Source organism: Anguilla anguilla, chromosome 5 (assembly GCF_013347855.1).
Source record: "Anguilla anguilla isolate fAngAng1 chromosome 5, fAngAng1.pri, whole genome shotgun sequence".
Lineage (NCBI taxonomy): Eukaryota > Metazoa > Chordata > Actinopteri > Anguilliformes > Anguillidae > Anguilla > Anguilla anguilla.
Window position 1 is genome coordinate 60,081,271 of NC_049205.1, and position 21,463 is coordinate 60,102,733.

Genomic DNA, 21,463 nt, shown 5'->3' on the forward strand with positions numbered 1-21,463 from the left:
ATTGACGACTATTACCCCCAATGCCCTTTCTAAACACGGTGTAAAATCTCTTCCTCTGCTCAATGAAGCTTGTTAAAAAAGATGCGAGTCTATTTCTCTTCGATCTCCCCGGCGATCGATAGTGACACCGCGACAGGAGAAACCGCGGCAGCGCCAGGGTCCTGCCTACCGCCGTATAGCGCCGCGTGCCGGGCTCTTCGCTCGTCCGCGTGGCTTAATAACGGCCTCTCCTCATCGACACCTCAGCGACCACGAGAGCCGCTCGGCACCGCTTCTCACATTATCCCTTAATGGAACCGCTTTTTAACTGCCCCCCTCACATTGTGTTAATCAGGGATTAAGAGCCCGCTTTCCGCGCTCACTCCCACCTTGGGAATTGCACTGCCCTCCAAGGCAACGCAGGGAACCACCCCCCCCCCCCCCCCCCCCCAGACTGACTTGAGCTGCGAAAATCAGTTAACTGGCACTCATGGGGAATGGCGAAATGTTCCTGGAAGGTTACATTATTTATTTATTTTTTATTATTGTATGGTTGTATATTTGGAATGTATGTATGTGTTTCTGTATTATTGTTATTGTTATCAGCATTGTTGTTGTTAACGTTGTACTATTATTATTAGCAACAGTACTTGCCGTATTATTTATCTGTACATACAAACACACGGTAGTGGGGAATGGGGTTAGCAGCGCGGTAAAAAGCGGGACTCCAGACCCCCCCCCCCCCCCTTTAGCTGTTACAGAAATGTAGACAGAAAACATAGACAAGACACAAAATGTCTGTTTTTATTTTTTGTTTTATTGTTGTCTATTTTATTGTAGAATACAAAATATACTTTCATAATCCCTAATCCTTGGTTTACAATACCTTAATTAGTAATTATATTACAATCTCATTAAACCATCAATTATATTTACGTAGATATAGGCTATATTAATCTTTGGAGCATAGCCTAAAGTATCCCTTTGCTATAGTCCCCATAATGCTGTAACACAATGTTCAAGTAAAAGTGGTTTTTCACCATTTGTGAAATAAACAACCGAAGAACACTATATATATATATCTTCCCCATGGCTATAGGCTAATGTACCACCAATGATGTAGTCTCTCTTTTTTAAAACATAAATATGTATCAAGTAAATATCAGCATTATTAAAAAATATAAATGTAATAGTTTTTAATAAATAAAATAAAACTTATTAGGTGGTCCCATTTGTGTATTAGCCCTTGGGGAAAAAATTTAATCTTATTTAGAGACTCAAGACTTAGAGTAAGTATTAGAGGTATTATCAGGAGCGAAAGAACCAGAAGTAATCTTTAATAAATACATTCGCTGAAACAGTTATAGTCAGTAGCTGGAAACATGCATGTACAATACTTTCCATCTCCCTTTTACAGTAACTGTTTTGTGTATATATATATATATATATATATATAATATATATAATTTATTATTATTATTATTATTATTATTATTATTATTATTGTTTTGTTTGTTGAAAAAGCAGTCTATCCACACCAAAAGTCATTTCCTGCAGAACAGGAAGTGATGCAATAACATGCCTGTGACAGACTGCAGTATTCCTTTGTAGTCTTTGATCTATTGCCACCGTGAGCCACTGACGGACAAAGTGCAAATAAAATGTAAATGCCGTTTAGGGGTCCTCCAGCATTAGGGCCTTCCCTGGTCACGGTTTTGGGGGGGATTAGTAGATTACACAGAGGGAGATTGTTCAAGCTAAATGTGTAACACAAAATGCTTACAAATATACACTGCCAATGCAGGATGCGCTGACAGAAGATTATCTGAAGCCGTCGTCACAAGTTAAATAACATGATGTGTGATGTTTTCATTTTTGTTTGTTGGTGCTCAATATTATCTTAACTACCGTTTAAGATTTAAAAAAAAAACTCCTTTAACCTAAAAAATTAAAAAATTTAAAAAAAAACACAGAAAAGAACAACTTGCGTAGACGGTGGGCGCTCTAAATCTTGGCCAGCAGGCTACTGACCAGCCCCTGCAGCGCCAGGGCCCTCTTGCGCGTAGTTTCCAGGACCTCCTCGTGATTGGCCCGTTGCTCACTGGAGTAGTCCATCACGGCCTTGTTGGTGATGAGAGAGAGCCCGAAGACGCGCAGGCCGCAGTGGCGAGCAACAATGACCTCTGGGACTGTACTCATTCCTACAACAGAGAGAGAGAGAGAGGGGGGGTATTCTTGGTAAGTCTGCTTCACTCCAGTGTTTCATTAAAACACACACACACACACACACACACACACACACACAGAGAACACAGAACACACACAGTCAACAGGCCATTTTCTCTGTTATTATTTATTTTATTTTATTTTACTCTGTGATTACTGCAATGACTTGTGGGCATTTTTTTACAGGCCGCAACCAGCCACTGTAACCCTAACAAAGCACGGCTCGTTTGCAACAGCTGGAGATCTTTGCTGAGTTGCTTTCACTAAAGTCAGGTGTGCCAAATTAAGGTTGAAATGAAAACCTGCTGAATGGTACATCTCCGGGAACAGAGTTCATTAACCACTGCCCTAGACTCTTGTTTTAATGTTTCAAAATGTTCGATATATGGCAATGTGGTTTTTGCTTCAGGCAGACTAGATAGGGAAGCACGTTCATCACATTGCTTAAAACTATCCAGCCATTTCAGATATCACTGGTGCCTCGTGTTTAAAGGCTGTTTATGGGCGTGCCCAGGAATAACAGGGATGCCTGGGGGAAAGAATGGTTTATTATTAGATTAAAATCAACGGGAATAAACTGTTAAAACTGCTGTCTCTGGGAACTACTACCAGTGATCTCTGTGCTGGAAATAGCAACCAGGTTTACTTAGCACACAAATGCAGAATGTCTATAGATACTGTGTGAAAGGGAGAAAGAGAAAGCAGGAGAGAAGACGTTACAGAGAAAGAGAGAGAGAGAGAGAAAGGTTATTGTCTGCAGGGCAACTTGTGAAACAATTTATTATGCATCGCTTGAAAATGCTAATACGGCATTTTTTTTTCTTTCTACTGCTCCGCCTACTTGAGGCACACTAGCAACAGTGTAGCAATGTGCTAGCATTGGTGGTTCAGTGGTAGAATTCTCGCCTGCCACGCGGGAGGCCCGGGTTCGATTCCCGGCCAATGCAGTACCCTTTTCTCTTACCCTCCTCAGCAATGGCGCACCAATCTGATGCGTAAGCAAATAAAACCTGCATTATGAAAACGTAACGTCAGGGTTTTCGCCGTGACGGGGAATTTTGGGAAGTGAGATAAGGCCAAGTAGTCCCTCAGGCTGTGCTCCTCTGCTTGTCTCAATATGCGGCGGCATCACAGTTCAATGTTACCATCAGCCTCTTCCGGTCACGCAAGCTCTTTATTAAGATCAATAAATGAATTAAGGAGACCACGGGAACATTACGTGGTGCCCTGTGGTCTGCTGGCCTGTTGCTGAACGTGAAACTAACACAGTCAGAATTTATGTGCAGCAGTAGCCGCGCGATTGGTGCGCAGATTGAGATGGGATACGCTTCCCTGCTTGGAATGTAATTCCACGCCGCTGAGAGTTCACATTAATTGACCTTTGACTCAGAGGTTGACTTCCCTGACTCGGTTGCCATGACGAATAACCAGCTGTTTGTCGGCATGTTACTCTGCCTGAGAATTTGCCCCGACCTGCACTAGTGAGGCTGGACCTTTATGGAAACAGAATAAGCATTATATATACTATATGATGCTTATTTTATTTCATATACGTTATGTAATGCTAATTATATTTCAGAGCAGTGTAATACTTCACAGTTCCAGAGCATGGACACCCATCTGTATCCATCTGACACACGTAAGTAGATTTTTCATCTCTCAAGACGTGTCATGGTACAATATGCAATAGACTATACTTTTGATTTGGGAACATATTTCAAAAATTAAAAAAAAAAACCCTTTTTCAGGTATGATTGGGGTTCCCCTCCGCGCCTCTGATTCTGGGTCGGGGGTCCCTGGATCATAAAGAAAGGCTGAAAACCTCTGATCTAGATACTGGTGTGAAAATGGCCCCCGTTTCCAGCAGATACTACGGATCCGGATATTACCGAGTTTCCCCCAACAGCTGCTTTGCCGGGCGGCCTGGCGGTCAGGCGTTATTGAATTAGAAGGGGGGGGAGAGAAGAGAGGGATGCTGGGACATTTCTGCGGCAACTGACCGACGGCGTCGACGCCCAGGGACTGCAGCATTTTGCACTCCGCGATGGTCTCGAAGCAGGGGCCTCCCAGGTTGCAGTACACCCCCTGCTGGAGGAAGGAGGAACAGCCCTGCTCCACGGCCGTCTCCGTCGCCAGGCGGATCATTTCCCTGTCGTAGGCGTCCGACATGCAGGGGAACCGAGTCCCGAACCTGGGGCGGGAGGAAGGAAGGGAGGAAACAAGGCCGTGAAAGTCCACCCTGGACCCTGTTTCACAGAGCGGGATCATCACCGGGTTAGCCGGATAACTGTGAAAAGAGTAAAACCCGGAACCCTCCCAAATCTGGAACATGGACTGAAGTAAAAAAAAACGGGTTTTACTCAGCGCAGTTATCCTGCCAGCTCAGTAATCCTGCTTCCTGAAAAACCAAAACACTCGAGCCAATTACATTTAACGAGTCCGATTTCTGTTTTTTTGTTTGTGTGTTGCGCGAACGGTCCCATGCAGTTAGACTGCGAGCACGTTTCTCCTGGTCACCGCGTTTGACGTTTAAATCCACGCGTGCCTTTTGTTCTTTCAAATTTCCCGCCAGTAACCAGATGTCAACACAGTTTTGGATCCCGCTTATTTTGGCTGTCAGTCTACATTTCGTTCAGTTAAAACGCAAGCACTTGCAAAAGAAACCCTCTTCTATTTTACAGCAAATTAACGCGTTCATCACATGCTGAGGGTCTGCCATGTGAATATGGGACTTGCACGGCATGCTTCTGTTGTAATCTGTCCTTAAAAGGGTAAATCATCACCGGGGGAATCCTGTATAAGTGCCTTAACTTCAGGTCCCTTCAATTTTATATGTACAGTGCTTTTTACAGGGACACTAGGGGGAAAACACAATGAGAAAATAAAAGAAATGTGGCCAAAAAACCCAGACCTGAACCCCCTAAAAGCGAGCAATTGAGGTAAACAGTAAATAAGCTCCCCAGTGGGAAGAAAAAGGCTCAGACAGCTCCCCCCTAGGAAAAGGTCACCTGTCGAGGGTGAGCCCATCCCAACTACGAGCAGCACGCTGACAGATCGTTACAATTCGTAATACGTCTCCTGGCCGTTTTCATTCCGTTTCAGTTAATAATATATGGATATGCGCTAAGTAAATTAAACACGCAATTTCATAATACAGTAAAATAAATAAAACGTTTTCGAGCCCACCTCTCCTCATTGTGACCACGCAGGGGGTTCACCCCCGAGAAGCCGGGCATGTTGACGTGGTCCTTGATGAGCATGATGTCGCCCACGTTAAATTCGGGGTTCAGGCCCCCCGCGGCATTGGTGACGATCAGAGTCTCCACTCCGAGCAGGTGAAAAACGCGCACGGGGTATGTTACCTGAGAGAGAGAGAGAGGGAGGGAGAGATAGAGAGAGAGAGAGAGAGAGCAAGACCCTTAGTAACCACTGAATTCTCATCCCTGACTTACTGGACCTGCCAATAATCCAGTGGTTTCCCTGTTCTGACAACTGATCAAAACTCAACAGTTGACTCAGTTACAGATCTCCCCCTTCATACAAAACACCTTAAGCGATGGGCCAGTTTTCTCGATAAGTGAAACGGTTCCTGCTCCTGCTGACAGTCCACACCTTCCTCCCGGAGTCACGAAACAGCAGAATAAACACACAGGACAGGTACAGTACGTGTCGGTTGGGTGCCCCACTCTCATTCCTGGCATGAGGGCCTCTTCATAAAACAAAACAATTCCTTTTTTACGGTGCTGAGCAGATGAGAGCGATGCCTGCTCAGACAGGCAAGGGGTTCATGCTTGGGCTGTAGACGCGGCGGCGTTGGCACGGCGACAGGTTTGATGGGAATGTGGCGGGGTCGTGCTGGTGCATGTTCAGAGCTAAATTTCAAACGAGGGGCATTCTGCTTCTCAGTTACAGCCAAGCCCATAGAGAGAGAGAAAGCCATGCAACTTCCATCGACGGCAATGGAAGTGCAGTGTCATGGTGTGACCATCGGGGGGCACTGCTAAACAGAGCGGAACCAGTGGTTATGTATGGGGGTGAATGGAGCTTACATGCTATGACTTGATCGTCAAAGTCTATTTCAAATAATTAAACTATACTGAAACAAATGTTACGCAAGCCATTAAACATTTCAGTATAATGCCAGCATCCTAGCTAAAACGTTGCAGTGTCATAAAAAAAATGTATTTTCATATTTTATCAATAGTTTAGCATCCTTGCTGTAGGCTAGTGTTCGTCTTTAGAGCTAGCATGTTCGCTAGTGAGTGAATCATGTTAGCTACAGTTTTAAGCTGTTGCTTCATAATATGCAATTATTTAGTTATAAGTAACATTATTTTTACTTCTATGGTGCTTGCGTATATTTTCATTTGCATATTTTCATTTGTATTAACCCCTGGCCTATAACATTCGCTATTTAGACTCCGACTGCCTGCAGGTCCTCCATCTTGCTTTTTGGTTTTAAGTTAAAAAACAAAATAAAAGAAAAAAAATAATCACGAATATTCATGATCTATTTGCATAACCACTAAAAAAAGAAGGTATTTTTATGTAAACGCTTCAAGTGCATAAAAAAAATCTTATCTGCATAAAAGCGTCAGTAAATTTTCTTCAACTCACAATAAAAAAATGACTATCTCTTACAGAGTTGGTTTTATGGAAGACTGCCATTGATCCCCATTCATTATAGTCTGTTTAACCCAGTTTTAGTGCTCATAGTCGCTCCCTGGAGGTGGAACGGGATATTCATTGAGGGACATATCTCTATATATTAGAATATCTCTGGTTTCAGTCTGTAATCAGCAGCCTGTGGCAGGCAGATCACCAAGAGAGGCACTATTCTAGAGGCACTGTTGCATCATACTAGAACAGGTCAAAGGTCACCTGGGAGGGCTAGGACTGGTTATGGAGATGATTCTGTAGCCAGGCATGAAAATCTAACGGTCAAAGATTAACTTAAAAATGGGTGAAAATTAAAGAGGGTCAACTACCAATCCAACCTGCATCTCACAGATCTCAAACAGGCTAACCCCTACCCTGCACCCTTGATTTATGGCTATAATGACAAATACTTTTAAAAAAATCATTTTTAACTTTCTACCTTTTTACCTACCGTTTCTTTCTTCTAAATTTGAAAAGCACAACCACATTTGTGGGTCCCGTTTGGGAGAGTGCAGATCAGCGTGTGTGTCCTCTGTAAATTTTCAGAGAGCTCAGAGTAGTGCGCATGCCCTCTAAATTTGGGAGAGTGCACGTTAGCGGGAATACCCTGCTGACCGAAACGCTCCTTCCCTGGGCGGATGGGATCGGGACTTGATTTCAGAGAATAGGGTGTGTCGCCGCACCAAAGACTAGTGTGTCAGCAGGATATGCTACTGAATAGGCCAGGTCACACTCAGTTAAATCACATCCTGCGTTCAAGCTCCAATCACACAGGCAAGCAAGAAGGGACCCCCCCCCCCCCCCCACCATGCCCCATGCAGTCATAAGTGACTAACCACATGAAACAGAAAACTGTCACACTGCCTGCACTTCCTGTTTCGCAATGAGATGCTGCTTTTTCATTGGGCAAAAACCACAGCCTCTCAGGACAGATGTAGGGGCAGGTATTATCTGTGAATGACTGTGCATTCCTGTAAGAAACTACCCCCCCGCCCCTCCACTACTGCAAAATGTCCAGTAAGTCATTCATTGACTGCCCAACTTTCATCCACGCACACACACGCACGCACGCTCGCACACACACATGCACACACACACAAATACACACATACACATACAGGCACATACGTACACAGACACGCGCGTGCACACGCACACATACACAGAAACGCGCACACACACACATACACCCATGCACAAACACACTCAGGCACACACACACACACACACAGCACTTGCCCTCGCAAGTACAAATGCCTATCCGCCATAAGGCATTTTTTAGTTGGATCAGAGCAGTCAAGTCGTGAGTAAACCAGGGGCTGTAACGATTCTTGGTCCGGAATCTTTTCAATGGGCGTGTTTATTAATGATCAGGCTAAAGGTATTCTTGAAATAAGACCAGGCATCATCCACAGAGGGGATAAGGTTGATTCTATCCCAGTTCACAGCTGCAACATCATGTAGGAAGGCCTGATTGTCAAAGTTTTTCAGTGAGCGCTCGGTCGTAATCACTGGTTTGACAGAGAGGCCAGAGCGAACGCATGCAATGGCACAGTGGTCACTCAAGTCCTGACTGAAGACTCATTTGTTTGTGTGCAGGCACACAAACAAAGGACTGGGCTGGCGGCCATGAAGATGTCCTATCTGCGAGGACACACACACCCAAAAACATACACATATATGCAAATACACACTCAGGCACACACAGGCACACACACACACACACACAGGCACACACAGCACTGTCCCTCTCAAAGGTAAATGCCTATCCCCGGGGCTCAGGCACTTAGCCCTTGAGGACGACCGGGCCAAGGTGAGGCAAACACAGAGGTCCTTCAGCCCAGCGAGGCGCTATCGACAGCCAGCACACCAGGGAGCACTGCACTGAGCTGCCAGCCAGCCAGCTACAGTTCTATGGACCTGCGGTGCCCAGAGACAGTCGCTGCAGGAGGGGAATATATTGCAATATACAGAAATGAAGTATGTCAGGAGGATACCTGCAACACTTACATGAGCTAATACATGAGCTAATATATGAGCTAATATTATTTCCTCTCTCAGATATTCAGATATCAAATACTCTGACGCGGCATGGTGGTGCAGTGTCAGTGCACTGTCGCCTCACAGCAAGAAGGTCCTGGGTTCAAATTCTGGCCTGTGTCCACATGGGTTTACTTCTGGGTACTCCCGGTTCCTCCCACAGTTCAAAGACACACAGGCTAACTGGAGACTGTAAATTGCCCTTAGGTGTGAGTGTGTGAGTGAATGGTGTGTGCGCCCTGCGATACACCTGTTCAGGGTGTACTCCTGCCTTTCGCCAAATGCGCTTTGGGATTGGCTCCAGCACCCCCTGTGACCCTGCCCAGGATGCGTGGGTATATAGATAATGGATGAAAATTATATTTTTGTCCACAATATATTTACAAAATATTGCAGCAGCAGTCCATCTTTGTCAGGGATGTCGTCTCCAGCAGAAAGCCGAACGGATGGCCAGGCGCCGCAGAAGCAGCGGTTGCAGGAACGTTGCGACAACGTCGCGTTGCGCATGGCAGTTGTAGCGGGGCAGGCAGGAAAAAAAGGCGGGAAACGTTGCGGGGACGTTAGCGCGCGGCGGAGCTCACCGTGGCGATGCCGTAGCCCTCGTAGTAGTGGAATCGGCCCTGCATGCAGACGCACGGCTTCCCTTTGAGCTGTCCGAACACCAGCTGGCCAGCATGTCCGTGCACTGCAGGGGAAGACAGGGAACAAGGAAGCCATCTTTTAAAAAAAAACCCCTCAGCTGAACTCAGCCACACATAAAACTCTACTCAGGACTCACTTGTTAGACATCCATCATTTTTACCAGCTGATCAGGATCAGGACTCATCTGCACACACACACACACTGAATTTGATACTGGACCGTGAGATCCATGTGGAGCATTACAGATTCTATACGGGACGGTAAGACCCATTGTTAACAGTCAGGATTCCATACTGGACTAGGTGTCCAATTTGGAACAGTTCAGATTCCATACTGGACTAGGTGTCCCATTTGGAACAGTTCAGATTCCATACTGGACTAGGTGTCCCATTTGGAACAGTTCAGATTCCATACTGGACTAGGTGTCCATTATGGAACAGTTCAGATTCCATACTGGACTAGGTGTTCCATTTGGAACAGTTCAGATTCCATACTGGACTAGGTGTCCAATTTGGAACAGTTCAGATTCCACACTGGACTAGATGTCCTATTTGGAACCGTTCAGATTCCATACTGGACTGTGAAACCCTTCTGGAACAGTCTTCTTTTAACTGAATGTGCCTCCCAGCTGCATTAAAATGTCTTCTACTTTCCTTGGCTATATTAGGAGTCACAGCCCCTCTCTCCTGTATTCAAAGGAGGGATAATGAGAGTGTGTAACGAGCAGGGCTGGGTTCTGAAACCCAGTACCACTACGGCTCTGGTTCCCATACGAATAGTACCCACCGGACCAAATCGAAACAGAGATTTCGATGCCACACACCTCCACTAGCTAACACTCGCTCTGCCGACTCAGGGACAGCAGGTGCTATTTACTAGCTAGCTGACGTCGAACTCGGTCAAAACGCCAACAGTGTAACGATAAAAATTATTAGTACAAAGTAATTTAAATTATTAACTAAACAATTGTTCAATTTCTTAGCCTTTGCAATAAACACGACGTTCTTAATTGTCATTGTTTGCTCTTTATTTTTAGGTATCAGTTCAGGCACCGACAATGTTTTAAAACTATCGTTTTAGCACCAGCATCAGCCAAATCTAAAACGACACCCAACCCTAGTAATGAGTGGGGTCTGTCCGTGGGGAACTTTCCCTTACATGTTATCAGACACACTCCACAGGTCTGCTGTTAAATACGGGAGGAAGAAAAACCGAGAACACAACAACCTAGGCAGGAACCAGGAAAGACCACGATCCAGATCACCGTGTTCCCCAGTAATGATGTCACCAGGGACCCCTCCGCCGCCGCCGCCGCCAGCCACCACATCCCAGTTGGCTTGGATGATGCAACCCCGCGCGGCCTGCCAATTTACCGTCAGCCCCCCCCCCCCCACCCCCCCCGCGCAGAGGCGCACCGTGCGCCTCTCTGTCATTTAAAAAAAAGACGGCGGCCGCTGCCTCCTGTTTGGCCTGATAAAACTGTAACGAACGAATGCCCTGCGGATTTATATCCTTTATCATTCGTCACGATAAACATACTGTATCGTACCCCCCCCCGCGGGGAGTCTGGCAGAGAAATGGATTTTTAATTTAATAACGTGTTTTTGCAGATGCGCTGCGAACCCGGACACTGCCCACGCCTCAGATTGGACTATTGATTTTACGATCTGGCCTGATGTCGCCGCGGCGGCTGCTGTTACTTTGAAGGAAACGGCTCTTAGAATGGCTCGGAGATAAAGGCAGTTACAAGCAGGCCCTGCTGGTTTCACAGCACCGATGTAGGACTGTCTCCTCGTGTCATGCAGCGACAGCCTGTGATGTCATCACTAAGGGACAGAGATCCTGCCCCTCAGCTTGTGTGCAAATGGGGTGTCACAGTGATGACGTCTTCTTGTAAGTTGCTAACCTGTTGCCGCATTGCAACTACAATGGTTGTCGCGTGCACGTAGGCTAGTATGGAAACTTGAGTGGCAGCTGTTGCCAGAATGCGACCATTGTTGTAGTTTCATTATAGCAACTTGTCAGCCACTTGCTTTTATAAAGCACGTAACGGCTTCGAAATTCACGGTTGAGACATTAATGGGTGTAATTTATCTCGTAGAACAAAACGTGAAACTCTCTCAGGCTTACGTGAACCGCAGACCTTATTTGCTGCAGAAAACGAAATCGTCACGGGGAAAAAGCGATTGGGAACCTGCCGAGGGAACCTCAGAAGCCTCAGAAGTGTGAACTCGCTTCCGCGTTTTTAGCACCGCGAACCGTAACGCTCACAGTATAGTTTTACGATGTCGTCAAACACCCGCTGGAATCGAGCCTTCCGCAAATCAGGGCAGGGCAGGTCAACAGGAGCGCAAGGGCAACTGTGCCAACATCATGTGACGAGTCAAAAGGGTTTTATGAGTTTGCAGAGTCAACAGAGATGTAAAAGCGCACACCAACTGAAGCCGCCTACACCGAGAGGCAGGGCAGATGATAGCCTGAAAGCGTTAAGCTAGCTGGTGAAATGAATGTTCAGTTCTGGAGGAGAGGTGACGCATCTAGGCCTCCAGGTTGCATTATGTCATGGGGCTTGAGCACGGTTGTTTCTTTAACAGGCAGATATTTAACATTGCTAAAAAAGTGAAGCTGTCCAGCCATCCCCCGGTTTACAGCTTGCTATGTCAGTGCGAATGCCATTTGTGTGGTTAATACAATGTTAGTAGCACAGCTAACTGTCACTAGAATGGTACTGAATTTTTTTTTTTTTTGAGTACAGTCTTAGCTTTACACAATAGTTGTCTACATTTTTCTGGTTTTTCCAAAGAGTTGACATACAATTCATTAATTCTTCATTTTCCATTTTCTCAATACTGATAGATTCCTCCTCTTGATTTGATTTGGGGGCAATTGGTATCTGACTGACTGCACAGGGATCAAAAGCCTGGACAGGCCAAACATCCTACCATGCTTGTTGGGATTTCTCGCATTCTTTTGGACGTGATGTCACCACGCGTGTTCCTTTGATCTCTCCCCCGGGGCAGAGGCAGAGGCCCTGCATATTGTGATGTCATAAGAGAGCCAACCGAGGTGCCACTGACCTGTACTCTGGGGGAAGCTGGGGATATCCTTGTAGGGAATCACCGTTTTGTTTTCCAGCAGGTCTGCAAGGCCGCCCAGCCCAGAGCCACAGATGATGGCTACCTTGGGCTTCTGGCAGCTGCGGTTCAGCAGCCAATCGGCTGTCTCCTTGTAGTCCTCATACGTGTAGCTGCGTGGGAAGAAAAGCAGGGTTACACGCTGACCACGCGTGAAACTTTACTTTAAGGCAGGAGGAACCATCCCAGCGGCTTTAAAAAAAAAAAAAAAGTTCAATGTCAAAAAAGACGCATGTGAGAAAGAGGAAGGGGAGGAAGTAATGCAAGTGCTGCAATAAATCAGGCAATACCTGTTGGCCAGAACAATATCTGGCTCCAAAAACTGGTTTGTTCCCTTCTGGCAGGGTATGCTCTGTCTTTTCTCCTGACCGGGCCAGTTACACAAGGATTGACTTTTTCCTGTTCAAACGTTCGCTGCCTATCAAACGCAACGTACTCACAACTAGATAAAACTCCCAAATTCAGCCATCAGCTCTTCAGACCGGGCGTTCGACCGAATCGAATGGAAATATATGTCCGCTGCTCTCGACCGTTTTCTGATTTGGCGATAAGTCTGCATAGAATGCTGCAAGCCCTGCCCCAGATCTGCCGCGTTAACGAACTACGATGGATCCAACCAGTTCCTACGACGGCGCGGGACCCCGACAGGGATGCTGCACCTCCCCCCGACGCTCTTCGATCCGGCGCTCGAACCCCTCGGCTGTTTCCTCCACTAATCGAAGCGATGAGAACGGGGAACCACGGAAAGCCTGATTGGCCCGTACGCTGATGATGTCATTTGAAGTCCCTCATCAGAAGTTCAGACCTCTCTTCCTCCTCTCTGAAGAGGGATAAAGCAATCTGGGACACTGGCAGGCTACGCCATCAACTGGGAAAAAGAGTCTTTTTATGCCCCTTGCTGATGACCCACGCTCAGCTTTTTATCAATAACCTGCCCCTTTTAGACTTTCAACTGATCAGTTTGTTTATCTCTGATTGAAAATGTAAAGGAATCCCAAGCTTTTATTTAAACTGACTTACCTAGACATGGTTACAAAACTTTAAAAAATCAATGGAAAACCTCCACGAAATTAGAGGGTTTTGTCATTGTTCATGATAGGCCAGGTTAAGGCTATGAAGACTCAGTATATGCGCCAATTTTCCATAGAATCACTACTTTTAAGCCAGGCCAATCTGACACTGTTTTCACAGTCTGGGCAGGGGCTTATCCATAATTAAAGATTTTTATGTTGACAACCCCTTTGCCTCTTTCAGTCAATTACATTTGATTTAAACTATGATATGTGGGATGGGACCGGGCAAACGGATTTATGTGTCTCCTTTTGTACTTTTTATTGTATTTTATTTTTGTTTGTTTTGTTTGTTTGCCTTCTGCCTTCGTGCCAATTTTAAAGGTTAAAGGAACAGATCCCTGCATGTGCAAATACATGCAAAGGGGGGTGGGGGGGGAGTGCCACGGGAAGCTTGTCACACAGCCAGCAGGAGCAGAACAGAGCCTTCGCGCAGGCCAGGGTAACCCTGGGTAACCCCCCCCAACCCCACCCTGCAGCAGCCTGCCCCTGCGGTGCCTGCATGCAAATGAGCGTGTGCACTGATCGGCTCAGATGGCAGATGGAGGCGTTAGCTTAGCCCTGTTAGCACTGGGGCCTAGGACTGGCTCTGTGGCGTTCCCACTGCAGTCACTGTGTTGCAGGCAGCAGGCTAAGGGGTCAAATGTGTATTTTAAATGCTTACGCTGCCTTGGAGTCAGGTGAAGTTTGTGCAGGTATGAGAATTTGCAAGGAAACTAAACTACAAAAATGGTCGCTGACCTGCCGGAATTTCACTTGTGTCTGAAGGGCTTGAGTTTTTTTGTTTTGTTTTTTTTTTTTCCCAAATATTTGAAAGTGTGGTGACAGCCTGCATATTTGCAGGAACAGAGCCCTGGGGAGGGATGGGGGGGGGGGGGGGGGGGGGGGGGGGGGGGGGGGGGAGGGGGGGGGCGTGAAGGTACCCTGCAGTGCATCTCACAGGCTGCAACCATCAATCAATCCGATCAGGTAATAGTAATAACCACTCATAATCATAACACTATTACCATTATTACTATTGTTGCTGTTATTTCTTTAGAATGTCACACAGACAGCAAGATAATGTTTTGAAAAGAACAAAGAGAGAAGACATGCATTGTGTTGCAGTAGTAGTGAGAGTGAGGAAATAAAATCAACCAGTAGGCGGAAAGCAGTCAGCCAAAAGCATTTACATTACAGGAATTTAGCAGACGCTCTCATTCCAGAGCGACTTACACAACTTTTTTACACAACTTTTTTAAAAGGCTGTGACACATGCATCGCTGAGCAGGCTAGACCTGAACGCCCTAAAGCTGTGTGGCTACTAACCATCTACTGCATTCTTCGTCTGTGTTGAAACAAGCCATGTTCAAAAAACCAACGATACATTTGCTTGAAAAAAAAAAAAAAAGAAGCTAAAATGGTAAATGGACTGCATTTATATAGCGCTTTTATCCAAAGCGCTTTACAATTGATGCCTCTCATTCGCCAGAGCAGTTAGGGGTTAGGGGTTAGGTGTCTTGCTCAAGGACACTTCGACATGCCCAGGGCGGGGTTTGAACCGGCAACCCTCCGACTGCCAGACAATCGGTCTTACCTCCTGAGCTATGTCGCCCCAATGAATTCTAAAACTCTCAGGTTGCCAAGACAGAGGTAAGGTCAAAGAAGCTATGTGGGATCTTTTTCTAGAATGATCTGCCAACTCCATTTTGGACCAGTTGCAGCAGTTGTTTTTTTTGTTGTTGTTTTGTTTCTCCCCTCCCCCCCCTCCCCGATTACAGTTACCAGGTGTGCTGAGTTATGAAAGCATGTATTAACCTGTCTGAGAACATCTGTGGAATACTTTCACAAGCAAGGTTAGCGAGTTCAGTAATCGCTAAAACTAACATGCAAAGTTAATGCAGTAAAACTGGAATGATTGCGTTTATTTTTAAGTCAAATTTAAGGACAAAATTTGATTGAATATAGGCTATTGGCTGTCACTAACTGAAAAACTGTTTTTTTTTTTTTTTTTTAGGTATTTTGTCAAGAGAGCAGGAAGGTGGATTTCATTTTCATGACAAGTTTCCTTATCATATTTGCATAATATTTGCAGGGTAGAGGAATCAATGGCTGCATTATGGGTATGTTTTGGTTAGTCTGGTTAGTTTGAACCTCCGCTGCCTAACTGCCCCGTGGTTTTCAGCCTGCCTACACCACATTTCAGCCAAAATACGCTTAAACCTTCTGCTAACGTGGGTCTGGAATGAGAGAAATCAAACCTAGCACAACCACGCAGAAAATCCCTAAACACAAATGTTTTAAGAGCAACTGCTTAAAAGCTTAACAAAAAAAAACCAAAACAAAATGTATCAAGTGCACATGAAGATACGTGCAGAGTTTAGAAACGGTCACCTCCTCTTTTTTTTAAATTTACTTATTCACTTATCTACGAGTTCTTCACAGTCCCCGGGTCAGTATGAAGCAGTGCTCTCGCACCCCAGCGCAATAGCGCCGGGCTCAGTACCGCCGTGAGAGTGGCGCTTTAATTCCGCCAGCGGGTCATTTGTTCTCAGAAGTGATGCCCGTCCCGTGATTTTGGTGGGGTGTGGGGTGGGGGGGGGGGGAGTCGGGGGCAGTCGGGCGGGAAACGGATCAGGGATCGGGGGTTAGTTTTCAGAGGCTGCAGGTGCGACGACACGATGGAGACGTTTTAATCAAGGGAAGACTGTGCGTCAGTAGCAACGCCGCCTCCGAGGCGGGGGTCACAAGGCACAGAATGGCCTTGGTGGAGTGGATAGGGTCAGCGCGGGGGGGGGAGGGGGGTTTGCAGCAGGGGCAATGATGGAATGATTCCTGGACCCCCCCACCCCCCCATATTTGTTAAGCCTGAACAACTTACTGCAAAGGAACAAATCAATTCCCTGCAGAGTGAGAGAGGCTACTTCGAGGGCTCTGACCACCTAGGAAAGCTGAGGCAATCAGATGGGGGCGGGGGGGGGGTGGGTGGTCTGTGGGCGGGGGTGGCCAGTAAAAGATGGTTTGTGCTCATGGAGGGAGCTCATTATTGTTCCTTACGGGAACAGTGTCTGGGAGAGTCGCCATAAACGCAGCGCTTGACGAATGTGACGCGGTCGATAACTTAATGCGCAATGGGGAACAATGTGGATAGCGTAGCCATTTCAGGTTTGTCGCTACATGCAGCTGCAATTTCGTTCAGTTCCTCCACCATCTCCCAAAGGAACGGAGCAACGCGATAAATATTTCGGCGGGAAATATTTCCAAAAAAATGTTTTTTGAGTGAGCGAAGGAAAAAAAAAAAACTGCTCCAGAAGTAATTTTTGGTATAAGACTTTATTTTTTGCACTCACAATAAGTAAAATCATACGTAATTTTTTAAAAAGTTACCTGTCCTTAAAAATAATGTATTCTAACGGGAATTGGATGCTAGGTGACCAAAAATCATGATAATCCTGTCTGTATGATTGTAACAGCTGTGCTTTTGTGCTGTTATATGTTTACAGAGTGCCATCTAAAGAGAAAACGAGCGGGTTGGTACCCAGGGAGGTCATGGAAAGGGCTTCAGATTCAGAATTTGGTTTTAATTACATCCGATTCAATTATGTTATGAAAGCAATTTAAATGGCTAACGACAGCTGAAAAAATGTTAAAGCTGTTTGAAGTAAAATTTCATAGTGCTAGGCTAAATATCTTTTTAAAATATTTAAATATTTTCAGAGTAAATGAGCAAAATCCGAAAACTGTTACATTTGTGGCGACTTCTCCCCAACAGCAAAATTATGTGACCTTATTATAGCAAATGCTAATAACAGGCAGGCAGAACTGGACCATGGTTCACACACACACACACACACACACACATGCACACACGCACACACACAGTTGAGTAGAAGAGGCTTGTTTTACAAGGGAAGTCATATCATGAAACTATACCCTCAACCTCCTTATTCTACTGGACCATAGGGAAAACCTCTATAGGAAGCTACGTTGGGGGATGTGGGTGGGGGGGTTATGGGGGGGGGGGGTTGGGTGGAAAAATCTAAAGGCAGCCTGGGATATTCAGATGCTTGAACGGATGTAAGCTGCAGTGCAAGCTGAGCCATGGGGCAGATATTTTTTTATATTTTTTATATTTCTTTTCAGATTTGAGGGGCATGAAATGAGCTTGGAAAGCTGGCCAGGGTGTTTGGCATTGGTGGGTAGGGGCACCATAAGGGGAGTGGGGGGTGGGGAGTTAGGACAATTTTAAGGGCTGGCAGGGGCCCTCAAAAAATATTACAACATAGGATTTTTTGGGGTTTTAGGGCTCACGGGCTACCCTTGTGATATTAATAGCCCGACTGCATCTTGGGCACTTAAACAAACACTCCCACCCTCTCCACCCCCAAAACCAACAGCCTGTCATCCACAGCATTGGGATAATCCAATCCGCTGTATCTTAGCAACATGTCCAGCTGATCGGAACACTTTCAAAAGCCACCTCTTGTGCGAAGTAAAACAGGTTCACTCTGAGAAATACTGTCAGCGTTCACTGCACTGTGTGTTATTGTTTTACGCACCTACACCATTTTCTACCACCTTTTTCCATAATGGTATTTTGCTCTACAGTGACAAGTGTGAAGAATGAAATTGGCTCTTTGTGACTGTAGGATAAAGATCTTGTGTGTTATGCAAGATTTTGATGCAAGTCTTTTGTATATAATGTTTTTTTTTTTTTTCCTGGTGAATTTGTTAAATGCTTTTGCTGACTGCAACTTAAATGTCAAAACCGACGACGAACACCAATGTGGATTGAAAAAAGACTGCTTGGCCACCTTAAAAAACACACGCACACACACATTTCACAATTATCCTGTTTATAGGTGACTGTGCATCACGCCATGGTAAGGTCACATGGTCGTCAGAGTTAACCTGCGTATTCATTAGACTGAGCCAGTGTTGTCAGAGAGACAGAGGGAGAGAGAGAGAGAAAGAGAGAGAGAGAGAGAGAGAGAGAGAGAGAGAGAGAGAGAGACTGGCATCTACCCAGGACAGTGCTGAATGCTTCTTTGGAGCCATTCTGACAGAGAGTAACAACCCGTGTTATGTAACCTTGAGCCAGCGCCACCATTTCCGCATAAAGTGGCACTGTCCGGAAGGGAAGTGTTTGAGATAAACTTGTATTACAGACATTTTTTTTCCATATGGACATGCATGGTGGAGATATTATGAAGTGTCCAAATACATGGGGAAAACAAATTTGCCCCATCTGATGCAGTATATAACTGTATTCGGCTTTTAAAAGTGTGATGTTTTATGACGTACTTCATTTGAATTTGTACTTAATTTAATCGGCATAAACTCCAGTTCCTGCTGCTTTATTATTCATGTAGCACATGGAAACGAGGCTTGATTTCGATCTTTGAAAGGTGACATATGTCCATGGAATTTAAATATGGAAGGGATGTGGACTTTTCCAGCCGGGGGGTGGTGGGAAAAAAACCCTGTATAATGCTGAACATTGGCAGACATCAGATTAAAGGTTTGAGGGGAACCCTCGGCAACGCCCTATTTTATGCAGCCTATGGCAACGCCTCCTGCATGGGAGCTGTCCAGGGTCCTGCGGGTCTTCGCTGGATCAGCGATTTCCATTCTGAAAAGGGCCGGGGTACAATCGCAGCCAACTGTGTTGCTGCGACACGGGCGTACAGAAGAGCACGCACAATAGCGGAGCACTTTGCTTTTCAGAGGACGTTTTTTTTCTAACCGCCCCCGGCCTCTCCCCCCAAAGAACCGACGACAGCTCAGGACAGGAGGGCTGTAGGCTACTTCACTTGTAAATGTGGTTCGCGTTTGTACTTGAATAAAAATTTGAGTAAGTCGGTTACAATGTAAGATTTCACGCTCGCAAAGAGAACGCAATTTATCGGTGGTTACTGTATTGTACGAACTCCCTGCCTGTGAAAATGTAGTTTCTGGTGGATGTTGGCACGTGGGACAGCGCGTAGCCTATTAGAGAGCTTTTGCTAAACAGTCAAATGTATGTGTTTAGGAAGTAGCCTACCTGCGTGTGCTTGCTCGGCATTTCGGGTTATAGTCTATTTCATAGACTGCTGGTGTGACGTACAGATTAGTCTAAGGGAAAACTATTTTTGTTAACGTTATTTCGAGAAAACGTGAGGACGATGTTCTACAGTTCGGTTGTAGGCTACAATAACCTATGTTGTATTACAGGTATTAAGCATGGCTACGAATGTATTTTGAAATTAGCTTAATCCAACGTTTTGGCAAGAACTAAAAGCGAACAAAAATATTAGGCTATAGTCGCTGAAGTGTCGAATTAGTTTCTTTTCACATGCAATGTCCTGTTACGACAAATGAATTATTTATGTTGCTATGACGATGACAGTCTACTAATACTACGTAACAGTCTGATCATTGCCCAAGTGAATATGAACGTTATAGGGACATGGATTATGTAAACTTCTGATCGGTTGTCTGTAGACTATTAATTCACCGATGTTCTTACCTGCGTTCGTTGGCAGAAGACATGTCGAGCACGGATGAGTAGAAAAGCTTCTGTCGCGCGGTGCGGTTACGTCAGTTCTCAGTGAGTCCGGAGCTCTGTAGGTGTTGCAGATGCCGGCGGAATTATAAAGGCTGTCCTCTCGCGTGATGGTGGGAGTGGCTGTGATCGTGGTGCCGTTGTAGGCTAACGCTGCTTTATTCCCGTGCAATTCATGGGTTGCAGATTTATTCTAAAGCCAGTTATTCTCGTATAACTGGGTCTAGAGCTTTCGCGGGGGGCAGTAGCACTGATACCTTGCTGCAATTTGATGTTTTGGTTTCTGTGTTAATGCGTCCTTGTTTTCTGTGCCTTTTGGGACGGCGGCTAGCCATAAATGTAAAAAATAAACTAGCTAATTTACATTTGGTTTTATTGGCGAGCTTTCAGATTTGCAGTTGATGTGTTTTTCCATTCATTTTCTTCAATGATTCACAGCCTTATCTGACTAATTTCTGTAACCCTGCTATATCCTAGTAGGCTATACCGTCATGTCCACTGCCCGGATGACATTGACGTATCTAGCAAAATGGTCTCACAGCATAGCATATTAGTAAGAATAATACAGCCAGTGTTCAGAATAGTCTCAAAGAAATGCCATCATTTTGAAGAAAACCGCCTCTGAAAATGTACATAGCAGCTTGTACGTGACAGCTTACACCTCGGCTCAACCCCGTCCACAACGTACCAGTGGGTCCAACATATTTACTGTTGCTGACGCCTCTTGGCCAGGTCATCATTTTAAACGAGAATTGGTTCTCAACTGATTTTACCTGGTTAAATAAAGGTCAAATAAATAAAATAAATAAAAAACCCACAGTTTGGGAACCACTGATTTAGGTGACAGAGAAACAAATGCATTTGAAATAAGTATTGTTGGAAGCAAATATGTCAGCCATAGTCAGATGTCAGGATTTCCTATAGCTAAATTAAGACGAGACTTTAGTTGCATAAAATTGTCTGAAGATTTTATTCTGATTTCTGTGACATGAAGAGAAAGAGCAAGCACAGCTCATGAGAAAGAAACCTTGGCTTTCACTGCTATTAGCTACAATTGTTCTGTATTAAAATTAATTTAAAAAAAACATATGAGTGCAACATGAGTTCACCATGAAAACAGATAATGGTCGCCACATGATCTTTGGTATCAGGGTTATAGTGCATTATTTGGACAAAATTATGTGGACACC

At 45.2% G+C, this 21,463-nt stretch overlaps 1 protein-coding gene and 1 non-coding gene across 2 annotated transcripts; one reads left to right on the forward strand and one right to left on the reverse strand.

The window, feature by feature from the left end:
* Positions 1-776: 776 nt before the first annotated feature.
* On the reverse strand, positions 777-20,672 carry pnp6 (purine nucleoside phosphorylase 6). Its single transcript, XM_035420071.1, has 6 exons — positions 20,238-20,672; positions 12,624-12,793; positions 9,486-9,589; positions 5,392-5,567; positions 4,206-4,396; positions 777-2,180 (listed from the first exon to the last, which is right to left on the reverse strand). Exons 1-6 carry the CDS (start codon positions 20,258-20,260, stop codon positions 1,984-1,986), a joined length of 861 nt encoding a protein of 286 aa, XP_035275962.1. The 5' UTR covers positions 20,261-20,672; the 3' UTR covers positions 777-1,983.
* trnag-gcc lies at positions 3,082-3,152 on the forward strand. The gene has a single exon. It is a non-coding gene; the product is annotated as a tRNA-Gly (tRNA).
* Positions 20,673-21,463: the final 791 nt, after the last annotated feature.